Genomic DNA, 20,225 nt, shown 5'->3' on the forward strand with positions numbered 1-20,225 from the left:
GATACATGGGGGCCAATGATCCCGGCTGTCTCTCACTTCTTCAAGGAAAGAGGAGCAGGACAGCACACTCCCACCTCTCCTATTTGAAGATAGATGGTCATTCTCTAGATCTTGATTAAATTTTATTTTTAATAATGTAAAATTTCAGAGCATTCTGGACACCATAGGCTGAAGTTTCCTAGTGGAATTTGCTCCAGTCTTGCCCCGTAGACACTGCAGACTCCTCTTGATTTAGTCATTTTACAAGTTAATACGTTTTGTCTCACTATGGGGATCTCAGTATGGGCCATCTCACTGAGCTGCATTACAAGGCATTTTGGGTTTTTAAAAAAATGTTAACACTGAATTTCACTATGTAGTGAAACTGCCAAGTCTGAATGTGTGATCCTCATGCCTCAGCCTCCCAGAGTTCTGGGATGGCAGAGGCTCCACACCTCAGCCAGCTTCACTAAGTGTTTCTGAGAAACAAATTCCAAAATCTGCTCCTGTGCAGTGACTGGTGACCTTTAGAACTTGGTTGAATTTGGTATCTCTGTCAAGAGATGTATACTGCAGGGGAGGGGCCGTCTCCTTGAGAGTCGTCAACTCGCTGCACTTGTGCCATTCCAGGGACACCCAGCTGCAACTAGCTGGCCTTCAGCAAAATCAAGGATGAGAGCCTCGTGAGGGTATCCTGGAAGAATGGGAGGAGGAATGATTGAGGGATGGAATAAGGGAGGAGAGGAGGAAGAAAGAAAAGAGGACCAGAAAAAGGCACTGAATTAGGCAATGGCTGCCACCTGCTTATGACATTCACCACACCTGCTGGGTGATAGCAGAGACCAGAGATCCTCAGATATTGGTAGCTGCACATGCAGAGTGTCCTCCTCTTGTGATCCCATCCCAGGGCCCAGGGACCCTTGGGGGACAAGGACGGGACTGGATAGGGGAAGTCAGGCCAGGGAACAACAAATGAATGACAGAATTGGAACATGTGCTGGGAAGGTAGCAGCAGGATAGTGTCCCCTTGCTCTGCCAGAAACAATCAGTACCCCCTGCCCCGCCCTGCCCTAGCAACAGCAGGCAGGGATTTTTCTTGATCAACACAAGACAGACATGCAGACACCCACACAGTCACTGAAACCCACACATCAGAGAAGATCTGCCCCGCTCCGGGGGTTCCACAGCACCTTGTTCTCACCACATCCTCATGGTGCTCAGTCCCAACAGGGTACCACGGAGTTCATAGGAAGCCACCTTCTGGAGGGGTCTTCTTGGGCCTGGGATCTCACTGACTGCCTAGAATTAATCCTGTGCCTCAGTGTACTATACCAGGACACAAGGTAAAAAGCACATCTGAGAGTCTCCAGGGGTCACGGAGGCCAATATACTGAAGTAAGTATCTGCAATCTATGAAAGCGGGGTCGAGAGGCACTATTGTCCTGGGCCTCCAGCCTGGGAATGACACCCATCAGGCTAGGGTCTGACCAGCCTGCTATGGAAGATAACATCCACTGCTTGGGGAATTATGTTCCAGTTCCAGGTAAGAACACCTGAGATCCTCAGTGACCATTGTGGCACAGAGTGGGATATGAGAGTAGGGCAAATGTCCATCCTGAGAGCTTAGGAAATGATCATAGGGCACAAGCATGAAGTTCAGCCTCCTTTCTAAGCTGTTCCCACCAGGGCTTGGTCCTTTAGGATTGTGATTAGTGCCTGGGGTCCGGGCACAAGGCCTTTAGGTTCATTGGGCATTGAAGGTCTTTGTGTCTGGGGTGTGAGTTGTTGCCAGGCAGTTGGTTCAAACAGCCTGAGAGGATGAAGATTCCCCAACAGACATTGATCAATGACAACTGTCCAGCAATCCCAACCTACAGGCTCCACACTGGAACACATTCTGCAGTGTGATTAGCTGCTAGGCAGGAGATGGTAGGATTCAGAACTGGCGCTTCCTTCCTTGGGGGAAAGAGAAACCTGCTGGCTCCTCACAACTGTTCAAGTTGTTTATTTATAACAGATGATGTCCTCCTCAGAAGACCACAGGTATTGGTTTGAACCAGCCCAAACAGCACAGCCTCTGTTATAAGTGATCTAGAGCAAACACTGCTTGTTATAATCACATTGTTAAAGCTACTGTGATAAAGACAGCATGGTACTGGGAAAGAAACAGACCCAAGGACCAGTGGAACAGATTAGAAGATGCCAAAACAACTCCAGACACACTCAGCCACCTCATCTTCGACAAAGGGGCCAAACACCCTCGCTGAAGGAAGGATAGCCTCTTTAATAAATGGTGTGGAAAAATTGAGCTTCAACTTGTCAAAGTTTAAAACTAGACCTATATCTCTCACCATGCACTAAACTAAAATAAAAATGGATTAAAGATCTAAATATTAAAATAGAAATGCTGAATTGGCTGGAACAGAGGTTAGGTAGAACTGTTGAAGACATTGGTGTAGGGAAATATTTTATGAACAAAACCTCAGTTGCCCATGAACTAGCACAAACAATCAACAAGTGGGATCTCTTCTTATTAAAAAGCTTCTGCAGCACAAGAGAAACCACCAGCAGTGTGAAGAGCCAACCCACAATGTGGGAAAAAAATCTTCACCTGCTCTTCCTCAGACAAAAGTCTACTATCTCAAATCTATAAAGAACTTAAAGAGATCAGACCTTGCAAATTTAAAGACCCAATCCAAAAATGGGCATCTGAAATGAGCAGACATTTCTCAGACAAAGAAGTAGAAATAGCAAATAAACATATGAAAAAATGTTCAACATCACTGATCATTTGAGAGATGCAAATGAAAAGAACACTGAGATTTCCCATCACCCCAGAAAGAATGGCTGGTATCATGAAATCAACTAATAACAAATGCTGGCAAGGCTGTGGGGAAAGAGGAACCCTGCAAAGGCCCTGGATTTAATCCTCCAAAATGAAAAAAAAAAAAAACAAAAAACCAGTGCCGTGATCATACTGTTCTACCATGGCCTGGTCTACCTGGAGGGCAGTGTGCCCCAAGTAGCTTTAATTGGACTTTAGAAGTGATGGAATTCCATAAGGAATGGGAAAAGGAAGATGATTATCAATGGATACAAAGCCTCAGTCAAAATGAAGAGGAAATATTTAGTGATCTACTGCACTGCGTGGTGACCACAGTTACTAAGAAGTATGTATTTCAAAAAGGCTAAAAAATGCGATTGTTAATTCTATTCACCACAAAAAAATTGTACGTTATTAAACTGACTGATATAAAGACTGGATCAAGTCTTTCTACAGTGTATACATACATGAAAACAGCACACTGTACCGTATACATACACACAAGTTTTATACATTAACAATAAGGATATCTCATGTCTGTAACCCCAGCAGTATGGGTGGTTGATGAAGGAGGATCACAGGTTCAAGTTCAGCCTAGGCAATTTAGCTGCTTACTGAGATCCTACTTAAAAGCCATTTTTTTTTTTTTTTTTTTTTTTTTTTTTTGCATTTAAGGGCTGAGGATATACTCAGTAAGAAGGCTCTGGATCAAACCCAAGCACTAAAAAGAGAAAAAAGAGCTGGGTGTGGTGGTGCACACTTATGATCCCAGCAAGGAGGCTGAGGCAGCAGGATTGCTGCAAGTTGGAGGCCAGCTTGGGCTACATAGTGAGTTCAAGTCCAGCCTGAACTACACAGTGAGACCTTGTCTCAAAAACAAAAATAATTTTTTAAAAATGTAAAAAAGAATACTGATAAAATTCTCATTGTACAAAAATACTCCAATCCTCGGAGAATATATTTAGCAACATATATGCAGGCATCTCATATAGAAAAGATAAAAATGAAAATTGAGAGTTTATTTTTGAGCCTCTTTTCCTCACAGGTGCTGAAGCGACGGGCTGGTGACTGCACCAGCCAGCTCCGGCTTCCCAGAGCGGGCCCTGCAACACCACTCAGCGGTGGCGCTGAGGAGTCCGGCCTGGGGTGGCCAGAAGGGACGCCCAGCATGTGGAACCCAGAGGAGTTTGAGCTCCACTGGCAGGCCGAGTTCCCTGGGGAGCAGGCTCCAGTCATGAGGCCGGGGTCGGGGTGGACATGAAGCGCGAGCTGGAGCGCTGCAAACTTAACCCAAAGCGGCTGGCCAAGGAGAAGTTCAAAGTCTCTTACCTGGAGACCGCCCGGGCCAGCGAGAAGCTGGACCACCAAGGCCGAGGGCCCGCGGAGGGTGGAGATGGTGGCAGCGGGGGACCCTCGGCAGAGGATCCGGTCCCCGCTGGCCAAGAGGAGGATGCAGCGGGCGGGGGCGGAGACGGCCCGGACCCCGAGTGCCCCGACCAGGAGGTGGCGGGGAAGGCCGAGCCAAACCCCTACTTTTGCCTGGACCTCCCCCCTCCCCGCTCCGGGCCCCGAGTGGCGGACGGAGGGGGCGCGGTGCTCAGCTTGATGGCCCTCATCCACCTGCACCTGCTGCAGCCTCGCCTCCTCTTCAGGCCCAGGGAGGACTGCGCGCCCCCGGCAGCGATGGCCCTGTTTCCCAACGCGCCGCCGCGGCGGGAGAGGAGCGATCCTTGGGGACCCAGTCGGGACGGGGCGGGGCTTGGAGGGTGAGCCAAATGCCTCCGGGGCGGACCAGGGGGGCGACAGCAGTGACCACGACTTCGAGATGGTGGATTTGTCCTCGACCACTTCGTGGTGGCCCCCTATCGGTTCGGGGCCCGTGATGAGGCGGAGAAGCTGGCGCGGGCATTCAGCCCCCACCGCCGGATGCATCTGATAACCGGGTGCCGATGGCACCGGGGTCCGAGCGGAAACGTAGAGCTGGAGGTGTCGACCAAGGACGGTCGGGCCTCCCTCCTAGCTGAGGATGAGCCCCCAGGCGCGGGGCCCTTGAGCACTTTCCCTATTGGGGGCGCAAGAGGTTCCTGTGTGTACCAGAGTGGGACTCCCCGAGTCACAGCTATCCTGAGAGGGGCAGCGACTGCAGTCGCAACAGTTCAGACCAGGAGGATGGCTCCTCTGCAGGATCTCACTTTAGAGCCCACACTGGCCCCAAACTCACAGCCATCCTCCTGCCTCAGCCTCCCAAACGCTGGAATAATAGGCATGTACCACCACACCTGGCTCCACCAAAAGATTTTCAGAGCTGATAAACACATTCAGCAAAGTAGCAGGATATAAAATCAACATTAAAAGAACAGGGCTGGGGATTCAGCTCAGTGGTTCCGGAGCCTGCCTCGCAAGCACAAGGTCCCCAGTTCGATCCCCACTACCAAAAAACCCCAACAACAACAATAAAATAAAATCAACATTAAAAGAACAGTAGATTTTCTATACGCCAATAATGGACTAGCTGAGGAAGATACCAATAAAACCATTTCATTCACAGTAACTTAAAAAAATACCTAGCGATCAATCTAACCAAAGAAATAAAAGACCTCTACAGTGGAACACTGAAGAAAGAAATTGAAGAAGACAGTAGAAGACGGAAAGGCTTCTTATATTTTGATGGATTGGCAGAGTTCATATTGTTAAAATGGCTATACCAAAAGCAATCTACAGATCCAGTGCAATTCCCATCACAATACCAATGACAGCCTTAACAAAACTAGAAAAAATAATACTGAAATTCATATGGAAATGCAAAAAACCCCTAATAACCAAAGCAATCCTAATCAACAAGAGCAAGCCTGGAAGCATCACAATACCTGATTTCGAATTATACTACAAACCCATAGTAACAAAACCAGCATGGTACTGGCACAAAAGTATACATATGGACCACTGGCACAGAATTCAAGACACAGAAACAATTCCCCCAACTACAGCCATCTGATTCTTGACAAAGAAGCCAAAAATATATGTTGGAGAAAAGATAGCATCTTTAACAAATACTGCCAGGAAACCTGGATGTCTAGTTGTAGAAGACTGAAACAAGATCCCTATCTCCTCACCCTGTACAAAAATCAATTAAAAATTGATCAGAAACCTAGGTTTAAGACCTGATACTTTGAGACTGCTAAAAGGAAACACAGAGGAAGCACTTGAAGCCACAGGCACAAAGACTTCTTGAATGGGACTCTAATAGCACAGGAGATGATGGCAAGAATCAATAGATAGGACTACATCAAATGAAAAAGTTTCTACACAGGGAAATAACAGAGTGAAAAGATAGCATACAAAATGGGAGAAAGTTGGTACCAGCTGGTCTTCTGACAGGATTTCTATCTTGTGTATAAAAAACACAAAAACTTAACAGCAAAAAACCCCAAATAGCCCAATCAAAAAACAGGCAAAAGAATTGAACAGACACTTCTTTAAAGAAGTATACATGGGGGCTGGGGATTTAGCTCAGTGGTTCCGGCACTGGCCTCACAAGTGCAAGGTCCTGAAGTTCAATCCCCAGTACCAAAAAAAAAAAAAGAAGTATACATGGCATCTTTAGTCATTACAGAAGTGCAAATCAAAACAATATTGAGATTCCATCTCACCCTGGTCAGAATGGTTATTCACAAGAATATAAACAAAACAATAAATGCTGGCAAAGATGTGGGGAAAAGGAACTCTTCTACACTACTGGTGGGAATGTAAATTAGTATGGCCACAATGAAATTGATATGGAGATTCTGCAAAAAACTAAAAACAGAGCTATGGTTTGATCCAACTATACCAGTCCTTGGTCTATACCCAAAGGAATTGAAATCTGCATGCAATAAGGTTAGAGCCTGCGTACCTGTGCTTATTGTAGCACAGTTCACAATAGCCAAGATGATGGAACCAGCCTAGGTGCCCAATGACAGATGAATGGATAAAGAATATGTGCTAATGCAATGGCGTATTAATCAGCTACTTAAAAAGTGAATCTTGGGCTGGGGATTTAGCTCAGTGATTTCTCCACCTGCTGCACAAGTGTAAGGACCCGAGTTCAATCCCCGGTACCAAACCACTCCCCCCAAAATGTGAATCTTGTCCTTTGCAGAAAAATAGATGGATTTGGAGATGACCATGTTGAGTGAAATAAATCAGACAAATATTGAAAAAAAATGAAAATTGAGAACATTGCAAATACCTGATAGTAGACCAATGGCTATATGCTGGTAAATCCTATGCAAGGTGTTTGCCCTAAACATATGCAAGAAAAACTGCAAAAGATTTTGGCTGATGAAATTATAGGTAACTTTTAAATTTTCCCCAAAACAAAAATATATTGAGTTTTATGTAATATAAGAAGCTTCCTATGAATCTAACTATAAACCTTCAAATCAGAAAAACATGAAAATTAAAGGATGAGGTTTAAGAATCCTGAAAGAAAGGGGGGGGGAGAAATCTCAAACTCCAGTTTGAACAATCACTTCCAAAAAGGCCATACTTCCAAAACTGATATACAGATTTAATGTAATTCCAATCGAAATATCAGTGTCATTTCTCAAAGAGCTAGAGAAAACAATCCTAAAATTCATATGTAACCAAAAGAGACCCATAATAACAAAAGCAATCCACGGTAACAAAAGCAAAGCAGGAGGCATCCCAATCCCAGACTTGAAGTCATACTACAAAGCCACAGTGATTAAAACAGCATGGTACTAGCACATAAACAGGCATGTGGATCAATGAAACAGAATAGAGGAAGCAGAAACATCCCCAGGTACATTCAGCTACTTGATCTTTGAAAACAGGGCCAAAAACATGTACTGGAGGAATCAAAATTCCAAGAGCATATCTCACAGAATTAGAAAAAAAAAACCCTAGAATTCATTTGGAACCAGAACAGACCTACAAGAGCAAAGGCAATTCTGGGCAACAAAGGCAAGGCAGGGGGTATCACAATCCCTGCCCTGAAATTACACTACAAAACTATGGTGATAAAAACAGCACGGCACTGACAAAACAACAGACCTCAGGATCAATGGAACAGATTAGAGATGCAGGAACAACTCCAGACATACTCAGCCACCTTATCTTTGACAAAGGAGCCAAATACTTTCACTAGAAGAAAGCCTATTTAATAAATGATGCTGGAAAAACTGGCTTTCCACATGCCAAACACTGAAATGAGACCCATGTCTTTCACCATGCACTAACCTAAAATTGAAATGGATGAAAGACCTAAATATTAAAACAGAAACACTAAGTCTGCTGGAAGACAGAATAGGTAGAACGCTTGAGGACACAGGAGTAGGCAAAGACTTCATGAACAAAGCCCAGACCACATGGGAAATATTACAAAGAATCAAAAACTGAGACCTCACCTTTTAAAAAAGTTGTGGGTTTGTTTTCTTTTTTTCAGTCATGGGAATTGAACTTGGGATCTTAAGCATGCCAGGCAGGCATGGTGTCACTGAGCTACATCCCTGGCCCTTAAAAAGGTTTTCCACAGCAAGAGAAACCACCAACAGAGTAAAGAGACACCCCACAGTGTGGACTACTATCTAGAATATACAAAGAACTTGTAAAAGTCAGAGCCCACAAATTTAAAGATTCATTCCAAAAGTGGGCATCTGAAATGAATAGACACTTCTCAGATGAAGAGATAGAAACATCAATTAAATATATGAAAAAATGTTCAACATCACTGGTCATTTGAGAAATGCAAATCAGAACACTGAAATTCCATCTCACTCTAGAAAGAATGGCTGTTATCAAGAAATCAACCAGTGACAAATGGTGGAGGGATTGTGGGGGAAAAAGGAAACTTTTTCCACTGTTGATGGGAGTGTAGACTGGTACAACCACTGTGGAAATGTCTCAAAAAACTACAACTAGAGATATTGTTTGATCCAACTATTCCCCTTCTTGATATCTTTCTGAAAGAATTAAAAACATCAGCCAGGGATTTAGCTCAGTGGTTCCAGAGCCTGCCTCACAAACCCAAGATCCAGAATTTGAGCCCTGGTACCAAAAAAAAAAAAAAAAATCAGACAGAAAAAAAATGAAAGTAGAAGAATTAAGAACATCATACCACAGTGAGGTCATCCTCTAAACCACCAAAGTATGGTGGGGGTGGGGTTGTGATTGTTAGGGGCAGCCAGTGAAGGTGTCATGGCTGCTGCTACAAAGCTCAATAGCCCAAGCAACAATGACAGGAGCCTAGAGCGAAGCTGCAGCCCCAACCACTCCCAAGAGGTGCTGTGCGCAATCTTTTGCTCCCTGCACACCTTGGCTGGACAGATGGTTTCACCTCTAAGATGGTCCCATTACACAGACCTATGACTCCACTAAATTTGAGATGTCTTTTTAGTTTTTATGAAGTGCTGTGTCTTCTTGGCCTTTTAAAATGCTTAACTGCAAAGATGATGTGGTGAAAATTACAATCACTTGGAACAAGCTCCAGAGCCTCTCAGCATTCCAGCCTGCATTGTTCTTTAGAGCCCTTGAGCAACACATTTTATACTTACAGCCTTTTTTGGCAAAACTTCAGCCTGTGATTAAAGAGGAGAATTCAGCTGCTATTGAAGAGATAAGAAAAACAGAAACAAGGAAGAATGAACTAAATGCCAAATTTCCCACTGGTGACTGACAAGAAGAAAAACACAAAGATTGTGATTTAGGAGATGTGAAAAAGATTCAAGTTCATTTTGATCCTGAAGTAGTTCAAATAAAGGCTGGAAAACCAGAAATTGACAGAAAAATATCTGCGTTTATTGAAAGAAAGAAAGCTGAAATTGATGAAAACAATGTCAGAGAATTCTGCAATGTTATTGATTTCAAAAAAGAAAATAGTTGTGTAGGGCCGGGGATTTAGCTCAGTGGTTTTGCCACCTGGTACGCAAGCGCAAGGACCCAAGTTCGATCCCTGGTATCAAAAAAGAAAACAGTTGTGCAAGAACTGATGCCAATTTTACACCTTACCCTGGATTTAAAAGTCATGTAAAGGTTTCTAGAGTTATGAATACATATGGACCACAGACTAGGCCTGAAGGAATTCAAGGGCCAGGACATATTCAAGATTGTGGTAATCAGGCTGTAGAAGAATGACTACAAAATATTGAGGCTCACTTGTGACTGCAGTCAGGTAGTCCAGTTGCATGAGACATTTATCAGAGTATTTAAAAACTTGAAGATAAATCCTTGAATTGGAAGGCATCTCTCCTGAATATTTTCAGTCTGTGAACTTTGCTGGAAAAAGAAGAAAAGTTCAGCCACCTCAACAGAACTATTCCCTGGCTGAACTTGATGAGAAAATTAGTGCTCTCAAACAGGCCCTGCTCAGAAAATCAAGAGAAGCAGAATCCATGGCAACTCACCACCTTCCATGAAAAACTCCTCTCCTCATCATTTCACTTTTTTATGTACATGTGTAACTTACTCTGTAATTAATTAAAGGATATATATTTATCAATGTGAAGTTTTCTGTGAAGTCAAGGTAGCAAATACTCTTCAACTATTCCAGTGAGTTTTGAAATGTATTGAAAATAGCATTGTTGGAAACTATTCTGTTTTAAAGGAGGCATTTTGGAAATTAAAAAAGTTAATTTGAAAGTACTTTATTTTGGTGGAAAACAGAAAGATTATTGTGATACTGATATAGAAAAGGACTTTATAAAGTTGACTAATCAGTTTATCAGTTTAAATTAGTACTTCGTACTTACTGCTAATTCAACAAAAATTTATTGATTGAAATGAATTTTTTTAATAGAAAAGAGCTTTACTCCCTTTCAGGGAAACTTCAAGACATAAAACACAGCTGAGGGTGCACAAACTAGTCTGTGATAAAGTGGTGTTTTTTAAAAGTCAGTTCCTAGAGAACTATACAGGCTTTCAAATGTCAGAGGCAGTATGGTAGAATTTAAGGCAAAATTTAAATGTGGAAAAGGTTCTTGAAGCTTTTCTCACAGAGAGGTCGACTCTCCCCAGTGTTTTTCAGGATCAAAACAATAGGCTCTGAAAGCCTGCTTGCGTGCCATAACCAGATAAAGTGATTGCTTCTTTCCAGTCACTCAGTTTTTGTTTTTGATTGAGTAGATCATTCTGACCCAAAATTCACTTCAGATCATTTGGGGAAAATCTGAATACAGTGGTTTTAAAGCATTGCATTCAGATCTGAATTGATTTCCTTTTCTCAAAGTCTGGTTTGTTGTAGAGTACTGTGAAAATTATCTTGACAAAAATTTTAAGAGTAAATTGAGTCTGCATAGCCCTTAAGAAAAAGTAAACTTTGTAAGTGGATTCATTTAAAATCTTAACACTCATGGCACAAAAGAATTCAAATTGTAAACCCATATAAGGGAAATTGGCTTTTTGTCCCCCAAAATGTTTTTTGTTTGGGTCAACACAAGGCAAGATACATTCTTCATAATACTGCAAGATATAGCTATACATTTATCCTTTACTCAGCATGCATGTGAGGGTTGCTGCTGGAAGATGAGGCATTTTTCCACTCCTCAGTTCATTCAGGTCAGTACCAGTGGCCTATGAAGTAGAATCCAGCAAAGAGTTGGCTTGTGTTCTTCCAGCCAACAATAGAATCACTTGAGCCAGTATTTGCAATTTTCACAGGGTGAATTGCTTGCCAGTTTCTGGCACTCCTTGTCTGTTTGGGAAAAGGCATGTCCAAAAGGGTACTTGGTAATTAAATCTTTGCTAGGAAGTACTTTTGGTTGTTTCTGTGTTGCAGATTCTCCCACACAGTTCTAAACAGCCCTTATATTTTGAGAGCTCTTGTGCGAGACTGATCCTCAGCTGCTGCTCCATGTCTTTGTTCTTCTGTTGTTGGAGTTGCACCCCACTTCTTAACTTCCTCTTTCATTCCTCCATTTCCTCCTCCTGTTCCCTGTACTGCTGTACTTCTTCATCTTGTTTTTGCCTCACAAGTGTGATCTAGTCCTCCAGGTTCCTCTTTTGCAGGTGGAGCTGCTGAGCCTCTGCTTGCAGGGGTCTCAGAGCCTCCTTCATCTCCTGGATCTTGGCCTGGGTTTTCTGCAGAGCTTTGGTCCCCGATTCTTTTCTCTCCAGGAGCCCCAGTAGCTGAGGCTCATATTCCTCCTCCAGGCCCTGGTGGCTCTCTGCCATAAGATGTTCAAACTGGGCAGAGAGCTGCTGGCTCTCCTGGAGAAAGGGCCCATCCCTCTGACTTGGAGGCTCTTCTAGTTGTTGCCTCAACTGCTCCTTCTGCTTCTGATAGGCATCCTGGAGTTGGACCAGTTCTCCAGACAGCTGGGCTGCCTTTGTGGTCAGCACTTCCTGAGAATCAGTGAACTGAGCCATGTCCTGCTGACAGCACTCCAACTGGTACTGGTAGGTCACATATTCCTTGGTCACCTTGAATAGCTTCTGCTTGACTAGCCTGATCTCTTCCCTTAGCCCATCTCTCTCCAGCTCTGCCTGTGCAGGCAGCTTATAGGCAGCCAGGATGTCCTGATGGACTTGCTGTACCTTCTGCTGGGCCACTGCTTGCACACACTGCTGGAAACGGCCCTCTAGCAGTTCCAGATCCTCAATGCTCAGGTTCTCCTCTGGGCTGGGGCTCCGCTCAGGTTTGAGGTTCTCCTCAGGATTGGATTTTTCCTCCCTTTCAGTCATCTCTCCCTCACAGACAATTTGCTCTGGCCTCAGGCTCTTTACTAGATCCACAGGCTCTTCCAGATTTGGCTTCTCAGTCTCCTTATACTGCATCTCCCTTGCACTCACAGGCTCTTCCACCAATAGTGCCTCTGGCTGCCCAGTCTCCTCAATATACAGTATCGCCTTCTGGACTCTCAGGCTCCTCCATGTAAAGTGTCTCTTCGAAGTCACCTCTGTCCCCTAGGTAGAGAATGTCTTCCAGGTTCACAGTCCCCTCCAAAGATAGAGTAGCTTCTGGGTTCAAGGTCTCAGCCTCATTCAGGGGTTCAGAATTCTCTTGAAGAGAAATGGCTTCTGCTCTTATTTCCCTCGAGGCCTGGGCTATGCTGTCCCCAGCACTCTGGGACTCCGGGCTGGCCATGGCTGCATGACCCGGGCTCCTCGGGTGCTTTATTAATAGCCAGCCTAGCCGGCCGCTGTGCCTGCGCCTGAAATGAATTTTTAGTGTGAATATAAACTTGTTGTTTTATTTTTCAGATGTCAGTGTTAATGTAAATAAATAATAATTCCAGATTTATTCCTTAAAAAAAAATCATACCACAGTGATATAGGCACACACATTTATAGAACCACAGTTTGTAATACCTAAATCTTGGAAATAGCCTAAATGCCCATCAACTGACAAATGGATAAATAAGATGTGGTTTTTTAATACAATGGAGTACTACTCTGCCATAAAGAAGGATAGGCTTCAGATATTTATAGCTAAATGGATGTACTTTGAGACCACAGTCTTCAGTGAAATAAATTGGACACACATGTTTCAATACTGCATTGTTTCTATGGTGTGAGAAACTGAAAGTGGAAATAACAACAAAATGTAAAATAGATATTGGGAAATGGGAAGAAAATGTTCAAGTGGGAAAGGGAACAAGAGAGGAGGGAAAGAGAATGGACAGAAGGGAAAATATGAAAAAAAAGAGAGAGAAAATAGAAGGGGAAAATGGAAACAAAGCTTTTGTACATAGGGAGGGCAGGGAGCTTGAGGGGTGGACTGGGAAAAAACAGGTGAGATGCATCATATCCAGGTACAAATTCCCTACATAAGGGTTATCATTATGTATGCCTCAAATGTACCAATAAATGTTTTGCTATTAAAAAATATTGACTGGAGGAAAGATAGCCTCTTTAATAAATGGTACTGGGAAAACTGGATATTCTCATGCAGAAGATCATGTCTAGATCCATATATCTCACCACATACTAAATGAAAAACAAATGCATCAAAGATCTAAACAGAAATACTGATTCTTCTAGAAAATAAAGTAGATAAAACTCTTGAAGACACAGGAGTAGGTAAGGAGTTTCTGACAGGATACCAATGGCACAAGAAGTAATATCAAGAATCAACAAGTGGGCCGGGGATTTAGCTCAGTGGTTTCACCGCCTGCTACGCAAGTGAAAAGACCGGAGTTCAATCCCTGGTGCCAAAAAAAAAGAAAGAAAAAAGAAAAAAAAGAATCAACAAGTGGACTCCTGTCAAATTAGAAAGACTCCATACAGCAAAATAAACAACCAACAGAGTGAACAGGCAATTTACACAATGGGAAAAAGATTTTGCCTGCTATTTCTTGGATAGACAACTAATATGTAGAATGCATAAGGTACTCCAAAAACATAGGAGTGCTGGGATTTAGCTCATGGGACCATGCCTTTCTTGCAAGTGTAAGGTCCTAAGTTCAATAACCCATATCAAGAAAAACAAAGCGGTATTTATATGCAATGGACCACTACTCTCCTACAAAAAAAAGATAAACTTGAGGGATTTGTAGGGAAAGGGATGAAAATTGAGAACATAATGTTAAGTGAAATATGTTAGACACACAACCTTAAATATTACATGGCTTCATAGACACATTTATATATGCGATACAGACATATATGATAGATATATATGACATATTTATGGCAGATATAGAGAAAAATAGAAGATCTATAAACAGGAAGTAGGGAGAAGTCTAGATCATTCCCCAAATTATCTACTCCACTGTTTAAAAAATATTTTAATGTATATGTCAATTTACTTCATTTTATTGAAGAGAAAGTTTGGTGCTTATAGCTGCTTGTTTTTTCAGTATAAGAATCTTTACTGTCTATGACTCAAACTCTGAGCCATTCTTTTCAGATTCTGACACACGATGCATTAACTATTGCTACTCTCTAACGACTGTCTTCTGAAATTTTGTTTTATTTTTTCACAGAAGTAAGAAGAGTACTTTTTATATTTTCATTATTAATATCCACTTTTATTACATTAAAATAAAAAACATAAAAATTGAAAACATTCTGAAGAGAGCAAATATTTATTGCATTACCCACTAACAAATTACCGAGGATTAGTATAAAGGAAAGTGACAAAGAGATTATGCATAAAAAAAAGAAACGAAAGGAAACCAACCACTTCAAAAGATATATCACCAATCTCTAACTTAAACAGACAGCAATAATATGAGCTAACAATTCCACAGCTAGATATTTTCCCCTGTGAATGAAAGTCTATATTCCTACAAACGTGTGTATAGGAACGGTCAGAGCAGCTTCATTTTTAAGGGTCAACACAGGAAAAAAAAAAATGGCCATCAGCAGATGGATACATGAACAATTGTGATTCATCCACACAATGGCGTGCAGTGGCTTTGCCACTGACAAGCAACAGCACAGGGGGAATGCAGCATGGTGACACTGCTTGAATAAGATCTACCAAAGCACACTGCTATTGAAGGGTTATGGTTCCATCACCTCTAGAAAAGGCAAATGATCCACCTGGGGTGCAAAGCACATGGTCTTCTTGGGGTGGGAGGACAGCAAGTGATAACAGCAGCCACAAGAAAAATTTCCAGATGATGTGTGCATGTGTCCTTCATCACCATTGGCATGATGATCTCTACAGATTTAAATTCACCTTGCAAATACCACCTGCTGTCCCTCCTCACACTGAGTATGGAGTACTACAATTTGTGATTGAGTTCCATATCTAAGTATGAATAAGTAATCACTTATATGTCCCTGAAAATTAACACCTACTATGGATCCTCTACTCCTATAGATGCAGGGGTTAACATTTAAAACATTCATACCTGTTAAGGAAAATTATTATGGACATTCTTAATACATCTCCATACTCGAGACTGAAAAAGAAATAAAACTGAAACTGACTCATGAAAGAAAATCATCTTAAGATTTCACAGATCTTTAAGTGATATCACTGAGCACTGCATCTTCAGAGAAAATGGACCCTTTGGATGGAAAAGGACATTTTGCCCTGGGGCTGCCACATTTAAGTATCTGCATATTAGTTATGTTAAAACTTCAAAGTTCACCGGAGTTTATTGATCTTTTTGGAGAACCAGCTTTGGGACCTATTGGTTAGTGCTACTGATTTTTATTCTTCTACATCAGTAATTCCTGTTCTGAATATTTATCTGTGTACTTGGTTTAAATTTACTTTGTTCAAGCTCTAGACTTCTGAACTGCAAACTTGAATCATTTATTTAACCAGTTGATCCTCCTCCTAAACCAGGCAAGGACTTGGAATTCATTTTGTTCACCTCACTTTATTTTTTTTCCCCCTCCAGTACCAGGGATTGAACTCAGGACCTTGAGCATGCGAGGGAGGCAGCGAAACCACTGAGCTAATTCCCTGGCCCGAGTTGGTTTTGTTTCATCCTTGCTCCCTCAAATCTGACTCAAGGTCCTGCCATGGTAGCTCTGCCTGGGGTCCATATGTATAACTACAGTGAATGTCCTTCAGAATCCTGATCATAAAGCCCATTGGAGGAGAACCAGCTTGAGGAATGTAGAGAGTCCTGGGGTGTTTTGTTTGTTGGTTGGTTGGATTGTATTTGGTACCAGGGATCAAACTCAGGTCCTTGAGCTTGCAAGGCAAGCGACGGAGCCACTGAGCTAAATCCCAGGCCCTGGAGAATCCTGGGTTTTTTCATGACCTTGAGTTTTGGGTGTCTTTGGATGCATTCTAGAGATGTTGTTGGACATGGTATAGAGTGAGAGGAGAGGTTTTGGCTGGGATATAAATTCCTGGTTTTCCTGCAGTTTACGTAGGGGCATACAGGTCTGTCTGTCTAATTGTATGTATGTATGTATGTATGTATGTAATAACTGTACTGCCATAGGAATCCTAAGCTCCTTGGAGTGGGCAGGGGGAAGCTTAGTCAAGTCTGAAAGTCAGAATCACTTGAGGTGCCTGCAAAACATTGTAGATTGGTGGGCCCCACCTTCAGAGTTTGTTGTTGTTGTTTGTTTTGGTACTGGCAATGGAACTCAGGAACTTCTGCTTGTGAGGTAAGTGGCAGAACCACTGAGTTAGATCCCTGGCCCCCTTCAGAGCTTTCAATACAGTAAAACCAAGTAGACCTAGAGGTGTAGCTCAGTGTTAGAGTTCTTACCTAGCAAATGTGAGGTCCTGAGTTCCTTTCCCAGTGCCACCAAAAGAAAGAAACAACAAAACAAAAACAAAATAGTCTTGGTAGGTAGAAGAATGTGCAGTTTTATCAAGTTCCTACGTGATGCTGAAGCTACTGGTCCCAGTACCTCACTTTGAAATAATTGTTTTTCAATATTAGGAATTTAACCCAGGGCCTCTGCCCTGAGCTACATCCCCAGCCTATATATATATATATATATATATATACACACACACACACATATATACATATATACACGTATATATGTATGAATATATGTATATATATGTGTATATATAGAGAGAGAGAGAGGAGGGAGAGAGAGAGAAAGAGAGAGAGAGCGTGCACGCGAGAGGGAGAGTGAGACACCTTGTGTCCAAATTTATGCACATTTCTATATACATGCACATATATAGGCATAGTATGTATACATGCATATATATGTACATATATCATGAGATAGAGTCTTAGGAAGTCACTGAGTTGCCCCAGCTGAGCTGAAGTTGAGATCCTCCTGCCTCAGCTTCCCAAAGCACTGAGAAGAGAGAAGTGACTCACCGTTTCCACACTTGAAGAATGCTGGTGTGGAATGCCAAGAAGGGGGACGGGTCCAGGTCTTTCGTGGAAACGCTCCCCCATCATCCAGGAGTGGAAGACGAATCCTTGAGGAGACAGAGGAAGCAATGAGAAAGGCCGGAGCACCTGCTGCTGGCCAATGGAGGTGGGGCCCAGTAAAGATGCAGAATCCTGGACTACAACTCCCAGGGATCCTCGCGCCGACTCTCGCCAACTCGCTTGCACCCAAGTTCGACCTGAAGGTGATAGGCGGGGAGCCTTCCGTGGGAGCAGGGGACCTTTCACCCAGCATCTCTGAGCTGAGAGCAGCGGTGGCTGTGGGCAGCTTCGACGTGGGCAGAAATGGAGGGGGAGCTGAGCCTGGCGGGTGAGTAGGAGCCGCACGGGGCGCTAGCTTCTCTGCGCCTCAGTGGTGTTGTCTTCTAGGTCCAGTGTGCAAGCCCAGGAGTCCAGGTGCAGGGAGGCGAGACCCCTCTCTGGGAAGACGCTCTGCGGTCGCCGCAGCTGTGGCCCCTTAGTGCTGGGGGTCCTGTCCCTAGCAGGAGAGACACCCTGCCCCACCTGACCCGGCCTGGGAGCAGAGTGGTCTGTGCTGCAGGTGGCCTCAGCAGGCAGCCACCCCCTCCTCTCAGGCCCCCATCGGTCAGGTGGGGGTGGTGCAGGTGCCCCAGACCTGGGGCCAGGCACCTGCCAGGGGCTGTGGCCAGGGGTGGGGGTGGGGTGTCACTCGGGCTCCCCCCTCCTTGGTGGGCAGGCGTGTGGGCGCACCGCCCAGGCTCCTGGGCCCAGGGAGCCTTCCGCACCCTCCTTGGTGCCGCCCACTGGGTGCTGTGCGGTGTCAGGGACAGACAAGCCCTTGGCCATCGTCGCGTCCTGGGAGCTCCTTGACCGGGAAGGGTGCAGTGCCACAGTGCGGTCCACCTGTGAGCCCCTTCAGGGTGTTTGCGGGTGTCCCGCTGATGCGGAGCCTGTCGTGAGTGCAACAGCGACAATCCCCTTTCCCAAATGCCTTTCCAACAAAATTAGTTGTCCATGCGTATTCCCTTGGGAAAAAGCAAGTTTGTCTCTGAGTATCTTATTTTGATTTTGTGGGAGCTCCATTTGACAGCACGCAAATTTAGAGGCCAGGCAGTATGCGTGTTGCAATGAAACAGTTCTTGTGAAGGTGCTCTTCCTTGGCCTCTAGCGGCCGAATTCTGCTGGACTGGCTGACGTGCTTATCCCATTAGTAAGTGCAGTGGCTGAGGCCAGAGAGAAAGTGTTTTTGAGTCGAGTTATGGTGCAGCCCTTCAGAATGATTTTTGGTTTTCGAAGATTTGGTTATCCACTTTCAAACAGTGTGTCCTTTCAAGGTTTAAGGTGGGGAAGGAGGGTGGGGGCACAAATCTGTCAATCCCGTTAACTTACTCTACAGAAAATAGCTTGGCACGAGTAACTCCAGAACCAAGCACTTTTTGTTTGCTAGATCAGAAACAGAGCCTCTTCCACACTAAACTCTGACTCAGTTTCCATGGTCGTTTTTCCAGTTGATTTGTTTGACTCTACCAGGTAGATAATTTTATTGTTTGCTCACAGCAGCATATATCTCTTTCTCATGTTATCCTTATTTCTTGTTGTCCACTGGTCACCCTCTCTACATTTTTGACTTTGAAGGTTAAGTAGGACACCTTTGTGTTGAGATTGGTTCTAGGAAAATACTTCCTTTCTATACTCACTAAGTCCTGTATACTCCATCGCGTCGAGTTTATACTCATCCAAAGTAGCTAACTGTTTTAAAGTGTTTATTTTGGCCAAATGCATTTGTACAAGATGCATCGATATGACCATGTAGCTTTGCTTGTTAGAATTAACATAAGTGACTATGTTGCTTTTTTTTTTTTTTCTCTCTCTCATATCCTGGGACACTTTCAAAGGCACTTTTGGTTAGTTTGATAGTTTCCGTGTGCTACCTGATTGTTTAGAGCATTGGTATCCATATTTGTAAGTGAGATTGTATAGTTCTTTTTCCTCCTGTATTTTTGTGAGTGCCTAATTAGAATTATGCTCTCCTTGGTGATTAAATCGGGAAACTTCTCATCATTTTCTGCGCTCTGCAACAGAAGAATAATCTGTTTCTGGAAGTTTGGCAGAACCTGACTGCAGACTGCTGGTGTTTTGTCTCATTTCTGTCTTGCAGTGCCAAGGATTGAGTCCAGAGCCTAGGCCAAGTTAGGCAAGTTTTCTACCACTGAGTTGCACCCCCTGCCCTGCTGCTGTGTTTGGAAAGTTAACTGCCATTTAGCTTTTGTCCATGACCATTGAAGTTTTTCAGATTTTCTATCTCTTCAAAGGCAGTTTGGTACTTTTCATTGTCCTAGAAAGCCATTAATGTCTTTGAATTTTAATACTATTGAATTTTCACCTATGGTAGCACAATGCTTTGTATAGTTTATTGGAGCAAAGTAAACTCATGTATCTGTGATGTTATCTTTTTCGACACTAGTGTTTATCAGCCAGACATGCTTAGTGGTCACTTATTTTATTCATCTTTTTGAAGAACCAGCTTTGGGGTCTATTGTTTAGTACTACTGATTTTTATTCTTCCACATCAGTAATTCCTGTTCTGAATATTTATCTTTGTACTTGATTTGAATTTACTTTGTTCAAGCTCTAGCCTTCTGAATCGCAAACTTGAATCATTTATTTAACCAGTGATCCTCCTCCTA

General features: G+C 43.3%; 1 protein-coding gene, 1 long non-coding RNA gene and 2 pseudogenes across 2 annotated transcripts in view; 2 read left to right on the forward strand and 2 right to left on the reverse strand.

Annotated features, from left to right (window-relative positions):
- Positions 1 to 504: 504 nt before the first annotated feature.
- On the reverse strand, positions 505 to 4,776 carry LOC147829729 (uncharacterized). The gene is made up of 2 exons (XM_087204403.1): positions 4,133 to 4,776; positions 505 to 673 (listed from the first exon to the last, which is right to left on the reverse strand). The coding sequence occupies exons 1-2, from the start codon at positions 4,733 to 4,735 to the stop codon at positions 626 to 628; spliced, it is 651 nt and encodes a 216-aa protein (XP_087060529.1). The 5' UTR covers positions 4,736 to 4,776; the 3' UTR covers positions 505 to 625.
- Positions 4,777 to 9,001: 4,225 nt separating this feature from the next.
- LOC101714625 (MAP3K12-binding inhibitory protein 1-like) lies at positions 9,002 to 10,278 on the forward strand (annotated as a pseudogene).
- Positions 10,279 to 11,439: 1,161 nt separating this feature from the next.
- Positions 11,440 to 12,884, reverse strand: LOC101709858 (syncoilin pseudogene; annotated as a pseudogene).
- A 4,856-nt stretch (positions 12,885 to 17,740) lies between these two features.
- Positions 17,741 to 20,225, forward strand: part of LOC147829730 (uncharacterized) — a 51,360-nt gene continuing 48,875 nt past the window's right edge. Inside the window, exon 1 of the long non-coding RNA XR_015448595.1 lies at positions 17,741 to 17,887. This is a non-coding gene — a long non-coding RNA (uncharacterized LOC147829730). The remainder of the gene's footprint in view (positions 17,888 to 20,225) is intronic.

This window comes from Heterocephalus glaber, unplaced genomic scaffold, assembly GCF_053883595.1.
Source record: "Heterocephalus glaber isolate CG9 unplaced genomic scaffold, H.glaber_assembly_v1.0 deba00000474, whole genome shotgun sequence".
Taxonomy (NCBI): domain Eukaryota; kingdom Metazoa; phylum Chordata; class Mammalia; order Rodentia; family Bathyergidae; genus Heterocephalus; species Heterocephalus glaber.

What these genes read in the sequence shown, in the direction of transcription:
- LOC147829729 (XM_087204403.1), bottom strand. Translation starts at nt 4,735, where the DNA reads ATGCATCCGGCGGTGGGGGCTGAATGCCCGCGCCAGCTTCTCCGCCTC. An exon ending in CTGGCCCGGGCGGTCTCCAG is followed by an intron (nt 674 to 4,132) that starts GTAAGAGACTTT and finishes CCATTCTTCCAG; the next exon opens with GATACCCTCACGAGGCTCTC.